General features: G+C 39.3%; 1 protein-coding gene across 3 annotated transcripts in view; it reads right to left on the bottom strand.

Annotated features, from left to right (window-relative positions):
* TUSC3 (tumor suppressor candidate 3) overlaps positions 1-10208 on the bottom strand; it is a 219502-nt gene extending 209294 nt beyond the window's left edge. For all 3 annotated transcript variants that reach the window (XM_011988343.1, XM_011988344.1, XM_011988342.1), the window contains exon 1: positions 9531-10208. In XM_011988343.1, the coding sequence (XP_011843733.1) occupies positions 9531-9668 (138 nt within the window). In that variant the 5' untranslated portion in view covers positions 9669-10208. The remainder of the gene's footprint in view (positions 1-9530) is intronic.
* Between the last annotated feature and the right edge of the window lie 296 nt (positions 10209-10504).

Genomic DNA, 10504 nt, shown 5'->3' with positions numbered 1-10504 from the left:
AGGCAGAGGTTGCAGTGAGATGAGATCGTGCCACTGCACTCCAGCCTGGGTGACACAGTGAGACTCTGTCTTTAAAAAAAAATAAATAATAATTAATTAATTAAAAAAAGATCAGCTACAAAAAGACAGAGGAAAGAATCATGATAGTCATGAAACAGTATGAAAGTGGTGAAAGAACGGGGGATGGGCGCAGGGTAGGAGGGCAAGACCCTGACAGCATAAATTCTTGTAATGAAGCATGAGAACATAGTAACATAAACTCTGGTATAAGGAAACCTTGTTTTTAGTCCCAGCTTTGTTATTTAGCCTGAAACCTGACTTTCCTGCTCTAACATTCTATAATGCAGTATTTTTTAAAATCATATTCTACAGTTACTACTCTCTTATGATTTACACTATGCTCCAACATCTAAGCATGCGACTCATGTGGCTATCAATGGAAACCCAAGCTGAATTAGAGGGCCATTAAGGGAGGAGACCAACCCTCATATTGTCTTATGCCCAAATTCTGCCTCCAAAGAAAAAAGAAGTAAAAACTAAAAGGCAGAAATGAAATCCACAGGCAGACAGCCCGGCGTCACACCCTGGGCCTGGTAGGTAAAGACCGACCCCTGACCTAATCCCTGTCCTGTTCTGTTCCCTTCTAATTCCTGGTGCTGGTGCATGCAGCCCCCAGTCACGAACCCCCTGCTTGCTCAATCGATCATGACCCTCTCACACGGACCCCTTTAGAGTTTTAAGCCCTTAAAGGGGACAGGAATTGCTCACTCAGGGAGCTTGGTTTTTGGAGACGTGAGTCTGCCGATGCTCTCAGCTGAATAAAGCCCTTTCCTTGTACAATTCGGTGTCTGAGGGGTTCCTGTCTGCAGCTCGTCCTGCTACACCTAATTATGATAGTATTCAACCTTGATTCAGTCATCCTTCCTCCTCACAAATGCTCCAAGGGGAAAAATGTACAGCAAACCATGGCAAGAAACAGCACAACTACTTCATTTTTTATAAGTATGAGAAAAACTTTTATTCCCCTTGAAAATTCTAAAAACGTGGACCAATCAGCATTCTCTCTTCCTTAAGGGAGGTCCCATTTTCTTTTCCTTAATCTTAACTCACAGTCCAAGGAATGGGTAGAGTGCGGCCTGGGTGACACAGCAAGACTGCGTCTCAAAAAATAAAATAAGAAATAAGTACTTTAAAAGCATTCATATTGAAAACACATTGTATGCAGCAAATATATCTGAGGTATAAATTACTCTTCCACCCATTCCTTGGACTAACAATTTTTAAGGTACGTATTAAATTTTTTTCCAATCTTTTTCCTACAATTTTTTGATTCATACATTATTTAACAGAGAGCTTTAATTCACTCAATAAAAATACTTATTTCAATAAAAGGAACACATGGAAAATTCTCTTCCAAACACACACAGATATTTTTCAATACTAATCACTGAGATTGAATGATCAGGGAGGGCTACATCTACCTCAACAAGCTCCTACTGATATTTAATGTCTAATTGACAAATAGGGTTATATAGCTAGTTATTAAAACACAGTATAGAAGGAGAATTCTGGAGTAAAATTGTAAACATACAAGTTGTACAATCATGCGCAACACTCTTAATTCAACAACACCTCCCTCAGTACAGTGATATTAGATAAAAAAAATCAGAAATCCAATCTGAAATGTCCTAAACAATAACGAAAGTTATTAACTCACAAAGCAAGAAGTTGAGAGAGCAATTACAAGGCTAAGACATGTCATCAACTACCCAGTTCTTCCCATTTTTCAACGCCAGTTTTTGCCCTCAGGCTTGTACTTTTGAGGTAATAAGACGGTTTCAGCAACCCAAGCGTCACATTCTCATACACACAGTCCAAAGACAGGTTAAGAAAATTTCCCTTCCTTGTGTGTCCTCCGTAAAGAAGAAGGAAACTTCCCCAAAGTCATGTACAACTGTATCATATACTCACGTCTAAAACAATAATTTGCAAGATGCTGAAACAATGATGATCTTTAATACAAATTATTGCTTGGGGCTGCTAAGTGTCCCAGCTTCTCTCAATACTTAAGCCAAACCAACCTACTGTGAACAAAGACAAAGTTAGACAAATACTTTGTCACAACCATCATGCAAAGATACTGTGAAAATTATATGTGACTGTCTTAGTTCCTTTGGGCTGCTATAACAAATTACTACAAACTAGGGAGCAACGGAAAATTTCTCACAGTTCTGGGTACTGGAAGTCCAAGATCAGAGTTACAGCATGGTCAGGTTCTGGTGAAAGCTCCCTTCTTAACTGCAGATTGCTCACACAGCTATCTTCTCACCACTGTATCCTCACTTGGTGGAACGAGGACCAGAGAGCTCTGGGGTCCCATTTATAAGGGCACTAATCTAATTCATGAGGGCTCCACCCTCAGGACCTAATCACTTCCCAAAGGCCCCACCTCCTAATACTTTCTCAAAGTTAGGATTTCAACCTATAAATTTTGTGGGAACATAAACATTCAATCTATGACAATAATCCAACTAAGTCAAATGCCTAGCATCCTATGTGCTTACAGCTTGTTTTATTTTTATTTTTCTGATATAATTTAACCCTTATTATCAACCACCAAGTTCATTAAACTCAGTAAGTTATCCTGAGGTATTTCATTCAATTTAATACTTAATATGAATAGCAAAAAGATTTCACAATGTATGACCTTTACTTTTACTGCAAAACTCCTAGAAACTAACTTGCCAATGGTTTATCTGTTTCCAAGCTGAGAAAACTCTGTACCAAAATATTTCCAAAAGTTGAATCAAATCACAATGACAACAACGTTATGCCGTCCCTAAAAATTATACTGCTAAAATAACAAGTATTTCCACTAAATAAAATCAATGTTACAACTTACCTAACCTAGACTAAAGTGCACTTTCCATTACATTATAGGTACTTGAGTTCTCATGGTAACATGAAGTGGAAAGAAAATTTATTTTTCACCTTCAAATATCAAACTTGGTAGGCATCTTTACATGATTAACCAAAATTTTAATAATAATAAATATACCAGTAAATAATTCACTTTATTTTTAACTTTTTTCTGTTCATTAACTAACAGGATGCTATCATATCTTAAGACTTTTATAACAGATTTCAAAACACTCTCTAAACTTCTTGTTGACCTTGTGCCTTCCAACATTAAAAAGAAATAAGAGACAGGCCAACTGGGAGGCAAGCAGGCAGGCAAACAGATACCAATTACCATGAAAAATTATTCTTCTGGGCCAGGTGCAGTGGCTCATGCCTGTAATCCCCACACTTTAGGGAGGCCGAGGTGGACGGATCACCTGAGGTCGGGAGTTCGAGACCAGCCTGACCAACATGGAGAAACCCCATCACTGCTAAAAATACAAAATAAGCTGGGCATGATGGCATATGACTATAATCCCAGCTACTTGGGAAGTTGAGGCAGGAGGACCGCTTGAACCCGGGAGGCAGAGGTTGAGGTGAGCCACGTTCGCACCATTGCACTCCAGCCTGGGCAACAAGAGCAAAACTCCACGTTCCGAAAAAAAAAGAAAAAATTATTCTTCTGAATAACATTTTTGAAGCCTTAACATTCAATCTATTTATATATGCCTTACTTATCTATGTAAAAAAAAAAAACAGTAATATTAGTTGTAAAATAGAAAGTCCATGCACAACTCTCCAAGAAATTATATGAAGCCAGCATCCCTGTGTACTATCTGCAAAATACAGGGCAAGAACTACAAAGATATATTATACCGGCAAGTGATTAGATAAAAAATGATGTGCTAGAATGTTAAAATTTGTTTTCCATAAAACAGCACTGTTAACAGCAATGAGAAAACAGATGGGCCAGATGGGCAGAGGGAAGGATCAAGAGTTCCCTTTCAGATATGCTCAGTTTGAGAAGCTGCAGAAATCTTGCCCAACAGATAGAAACAAAGACTGGATACAGACCAGGAGAAATATCCATTTGTTACACACATACACACATGTTATGTAACAAATAAACCTTTGTTCATGTACTTGTTTTCCAGCTGGGGAACACAATATTCCTACACTTAACGAAAAGTCAGTTTTCTATCCTGGTGGGGTTAGCATGATACTCCAGGAGGGATTCTTAGGGAGATGAGCAATCTATAGTCTGATATGCCAAATATCAGAGATATTTGATAGTCTGAGATAGTCTGATATGCCAAATAAACCCTGAAGATCACTGAAACAATCCACGGCAGTCACAGGCATAACAGATCACACTCACATCTAAAGTCAATGAGTATTTAGGCCTAAAGAGAGAGAGAACAAAAAAGTAAATGCAGCAAAGGCTAAGAGTTGATCACTCTTTAGCTTGAGTTATGTTTCCACTCTTTTCCCTTCTCTGTGCCTTATGTGTGGAACAGGGCACATATATGGGACTAAACGTGCTGGTGGTGTATGTGGAGAAAAATATCCTGAAAATGCTGTCTTTTGACCAAGCTCCTACTTCTTACATAGACAGACAATTCCTCATGGGTTTCTAACACAACTTGTTAGTGTAGGGACTGACTGACTTGTTCTGGACCATCTTTTCAAGGATATTTGTATATAGCACACAGTCAAAGAAGACAGAGTTCTCCTTCAGAAAAATGAGTGTTTACTTTTGAGTATAATAAAGATAACATCTCCCTTTAGGGAAGAGGTCAAATAAGCGTACAGCCCATTTTCACAGACCTTGGTTTCTTAAATGGAAGGAAGGTTCCTCTCCCGCAGTGTAATTCACTACACGACTGGGCATCACCTACCCCCCTTCATGTTGTTCAATGTGAACTGAAGCTCAAAGAACCAGTACAAATGCTGAGTAATAAACCATCTATTGCTGTGGACATTAGTTGCTTTAAAGGAAGTAATATTTAATAGTTATGACAGCAATACTTAGCACCAAGGATTTTTAAGTCAGACAGATAGATGGTCCAGTTACAACTCAGCCTCTAATTGTATGACATCAGGTATATGACAAACTCTGAATTTTAGTTTGCTTGTTTTAAAATATAAAACCTGTATCTTGCATATTACATATACGTGGGTGTAACATATAATACGTATATAACATATAAAATATATAACTATACGTACATAAAGACTATTCTATTGCTATAATAAACTCTCCTCATCTGTGACACAAGAATCCCATGTCTTCTGTGGTCATCCATGACATTGTGGCATTCCTGACAAGCAGCTTTGGCTATTTCCAATCATGCTTCAAGGGGTAGTCATACATATAATCTAACCTAAGTGAAATAACTGCCTGCACCGATATATTCTGTGCATATATGCATACATATCAATGCATAACTACCATGATTTCCTGTGTGATGACTGCCAACTTTTTCTCCCACTTAAGTTCTCTGCTTAAAGGTAACATCCCTTGCTTACCTTCCTCCTCTCCCCTTTTATGATTTGCTAAGATAGGAAAGTCTCCCTTTCACAAATGTGCCGTGAAAACTAACTGGATATTACACATCTCAGTATCAAATGCACTTAAAAACATTAATGACATATAGAAGTTATGTCAAAGGCAATTGAAATATGTTTTATTTAGTCAATTTATCACTCAGAAAATATTTATAAGCTGTTCAATTTTTCATATTGCATATTCACATCAGGGCCTAGCAGCTACTCATATTCTTTGCAGATAAGATAAATTATTATAACAGCTGCTTTTGATGATGGCAAAGTCAGTAAGTGTACTGGAAATAATTACAGAATTGGAGCTCTTTTCACATTATCAGAAGAGGTCATTATAAATTAAAACAATTCTAAGTGAAGCTGATTAACTGGTAAGTGTTAATGACATAAGAAAGAGAGAAACTGTCAAAATAAAAGAAACACAAGATGCGCTAGATAGGCAAATGATACACTACTAAAAAGCCAAAGTCTCCCAGAAACTCACATCACTTAACATCAGTGAGGATTCAGAAATTAGTTTTTAATGACTATATTCAATGTAATTAAGAAAAGTGACTATAAAAATCTCCAATCTTCTTTGCCTATTCACTTAACTCTCTCAACCACATTCTCAAATAGGGAATATAACAAAACATTGTTTTTAATGAATGAAAATGTCTTCATGAAGAAGCATATGTGGATGTGTATAAACATAAACATAATACATATATACACACACACAGAAATCCATGGGATATCATCAAGTCTTCTATGATACAAAATCTCTTCCTGGGAAATCTTCAAACAACGTAAGAGAATTTGGAATTCTCAGTGCTTCATAATAAGCAACAGACTATTCCAGAGACCATATAATTTATTATAAAGTTAGTTTCTTTAGCAAAAAAAAAAAAAAAATTTAAAAACCCTTACTGCATTTCAGAATCTCATTATACTAACGCTTTCATTTAAATGAGGAACATATAGTAATAGCTACCACTTAGTGACCATTTGTTATATCCTAGGCATTGCACTAAGCATTTTATATACAGTCTTTATATACATATAGTTATACATTTTTACATGTTATATACAGGTATACATAATACCTGAGATATGAGTATTATATTTATATTTTAAAACAAGCAAACTAAAATTCAGAGTGTTCGTCGTTTGTCTGTCGTAAAATTAGAGGCTGACTTGTAACTGGACCATCTATTTGTATGAGTTAAAAATCCATCCATGGTGATATTACTGTCATAACCATTAAATATTACTTCCTTTAAATCAACTAATGTCCATTCCTGATTCCAGGCTCAACTTTAAGACTTCAATTTGGCTTCCTCTCTAGAAGGAAGAAAAACACTCTTCATGCTAAATCAACTACTTTGGTACATATGTCCATAATATTTATTATATTAATAGTAAATTAAGCTTCAACTGCTACACTTTCAGGTTTCATAGTGTCAAATCTTATCATAGGCATCAGGTTTTAAAGTCAGCAAGATAGAGACCACACACAGTCAAAACAACCCTGGGCTATCACTAGGAAAATACCACATTGGTGACCCACCGCTTAATGTTTCCAATATAAGAGTGTTTCCCTTCCAATACTGTAAGAGATCACAGTTTGTGAACTTAGTGACTACCAGATACGGAATGGCCTGTATTTCAGAAATACGCATGCTTATTGAGTAAAGTACCAGAACACCAACTATTTAACAAACTATAGAAACGATCCCTGAAAGTATAGTCTTGAAAACATCAACTATTTAAGCTCTTATTTTGTTCTTTTCCTTCAGTAAAATACATATACACCGTAATAGCGTCATAAATTGAAATCAAGCACTCCTGCTTAGGAGAAATAAAACTAATTTTGCAAGAAAAACTTTTTTAATCTTCAACAATGTTCTCCCTGGTTTTTCATTTTAAAAATATATTTCATGAAAATATTTTAACAGAAACAGATGTCACTGTAATTTACATTTAATTATACTAAATCAATAAACGTTTTCATATATTAAAGTCATCTTATCATTGGAGATACTCAGATGCTGTAAACATGTACACTTTTTACAATTTTTTTCCCCCTTGTAAACCAAAAACAAAAATGTAAGCACCCTCCAACCTCTGCCCCAATCATCTGAAAGGGCCCCTCTTCTCCACCAAGGGCATATTCCCAAGATTACCAGAAAAACCACCTCACGCTACCATGGGAAAAGTGGGCCAGACAAGCTCATTATACCCTCCTTCTTTTTGGAATTCGGGAAAAGCCAACCAGCATTAACATCAACACAGACCTTAGGTCTGATAAGAAACATTTACAATCTACTCTCTCTGAAGTCTGCCACCTGGAGGCTTCATCTGGCTAATAAAACCTTGGTCTCCACATTCCTTTCTATTAGTAACAATTCTTTCAACCAGCTGCCAATCAGAAAATTTGTAAATCTACCAATGACCTGGAAGCCCCTCCCCCTTTGCGTTGTCCCACCCTTCCAGATCAAACCAATGTAGATCTTACACGTATTGATCAGTGTATTATGTCTCTCTAAAATGTATAAAGGCCAGCTATAACCTGACCACCTTGGGAACATGCCATCAGGACTCCCGGAGGCTGTGTCACCAGTGCATCCTTAACCTTGACCAAAAAAAAAAAAAATTGAGGCCCGTCTTAAATACTTTGGGGTTCACACCCTTCAAAAGAAAACTGGCGTGGTCCTAGGGATCTTCCTAGGAGATAAAACATCACAATTTCCATGGAGTTCTTCATCATCTTTTATTGCCCTTTGCTTTGGTAATCCAGAAAAAGCTGTCTACTTTTTCTTCACTTTTCTACCTTTCTCATGAACTACTAAATCTAAAACTCTTGGAATATGGTATACAAATACCAAGCGCTAAAAAATATATCATTAATTTATATTTGTAAATACAATTTCAATTTAACAGTGGTTATCTAAATCCCTTAGCAGAACTTCACCAGTAATTTCATATGGCCTACTTTCATGTTAAAATTTAAACGCTGAAGAGAAGTACATTAGTTAATATTGAACGCACAGTATTTGTTTCAGACAAAGAATAAAGAGAAAGGGAAACAGAATTACTCAGCATATGAGGATATTTTTTCACTGTCTCTACACAGCTATCAAAATTTCGTTAGTATCTTAAACCCAATTCAGATTTTGAGACCTGTAAGGGTGTACAACTTAACCAGAAAAAAACTATCTTCAATTGTATAAGCAGAGCACTCTTACCAAACTGGTCCACAATTAGAAACCTTAGTCACATTCCCGAAATAACTATTTTTGCTGAAGCAGCTAGATCAACTATCCATTACGGATAAATGGAACTTGCAAACACTACAACTACTTTAAATACAGTCACTTCAAACCTCACCCTCTTCAAGGTTAATGCTGGATTAAGACTGAAATCAGACTGAATGAACTTCAGAAATAAATCCGCATAAAATAAATGTCAGGTTATTTTCACAAGTATACACTGAGTTCAACATAAAGAAAAATAAACATACAGGACAACTTAAAACACACTCTCAATATGTTCTGTTGTACTTGCATAAAATAAATAATGTAAGCTTATTCTCACAAGTACACACCGAGTTCAATACAAAGAAAAACAAACATACAGAGTAACTTAAAACACACTCTGGACAGGTTCTGTTGCTTCTTGAAATGGGTAATGAAGAGAACAGAGTAAGAAAACAAGGAACAAATAGTCCCTGCAGGCTTATAAATACTTCTAAAGGGTATTTTCACATCCAACACACCCCTTTTAGTGACACAATTGCTCCAAGCTGGGTTTCCAGCTGGGAATAAAAGCGTCCAGGTCTGAAAGGTGTGAGATGCTCACAAGCAGAGTCAAGTGCACGCTTTGCCGTGGTTTTTCAAGTCAGAACCCTGCTAACTCTACGTCCCGGAAAGGCCCCAGGGCCTCCCACCCACGCGGCTCCCGCCCCAGCGCCGGCGCCGCCCACGCCGGCGGCCAGGCTGCCTAGCAACACGGCAGGGCTGCCTGGCAACGCGGCCCACCCCGGCCCGCCCCCGCCCACAGGGGAAGGCCAAGGGGATCCATTCTACCTCCTTTTTCTTCTGTCCTCCCCCGAGCTGGATGCAGAGCAGCAGCAGCAGCAGAAGGAAGGGAAAGCTCCCGGTGGGCAGGTACCGCAGCCGCCGCCCCGCTTGCCTACGGCGTGAAGGAGCGCCCCGGGCCCCCATCGCGGCAGGGCAGTGTCTCCTCCACGCGCGGTAGCCGTGCGCGCCCAGCTCCTACCGCGCACCACGCCTGCCCGGCCAGCCTCCGGGAGCCCACTGGCTGGGCCCTCCGGGGTGGCAGCGGCTTTGCTAGGGACACGGGCCGCGGCCGAGGACGCAGAGGAGGAGACTGACAGAGCATCCGGTTCACCGGGAGAAGACCTGGAAAGGCGCGGGATGGGGGCAGGAAGTGGGCGTGGCGAGGGAGCCGGGCTCCAGGGGCGCGGCGTGTGCTCCCGCCTGGAGCCTGTCTTTCCTGGACCCACGCTGGGGAGAGGGGCGGTCCTTTGGCCCTGGGACCTCAATCTGAGGCCATCCTGCTACCGAACCCAATTACTGCGTAGCCCAGCACTTTACCTGGGGCGTTGCACAGACAGACCTGAGTGCCTTCTTGGATGATGAAGGGGAAGCTTTGGGGAATGAGAACCTGGCCCCTGCAATCTCCATTCCCATTGTGATCGTGATTAGGAACACAGCTGTTTTCCTCCAGAGCCCTGCGAAACCTTCTAACATACTCCAGAGCCCCCCGATGCACAGAAGCCGTCTCAGAACTTCACAGCTCTTCCAGCCCCAACTGGAAGGCCTGAGACACAGCCTAGACTCCATTCATTTAGTGACTCATTCAGCATCCAGGGAATGCATAAGTACAGACCACTGTACTAGGTACTTTTAATATAAAAATGAATAGCCTTACTTCAATTTTTATTCTCTGAATATTTTAAGAACCATAGCAGACTGGGCATGGTGGTTCATGCCTGTAATCCCAGCACTTTGGGAGGCTAAGGCAGGTGGATCACCTG

The sequence above is a fragment of the Mandrillus leucophaeus genome, unplaced genomic scaffold, assembly GCF_000951045.1.
Source record: "Mandrillus leucophaeus isolate KB7577 unplaced genomic scaffold, Mleu.le_1.0 Scaffold328, whole genome shotgun sequence".
NCBI lineage: Eukaryota > Metazoa > Chordata > Mammalia > Primates > Cercopithecidae > Mandrillus > Mandrillus leucophaeus.
Note: the sequence above shows the minus strand (reverse complement) of the source record. Positions and strands in the feature narration are given on the sequence as shown.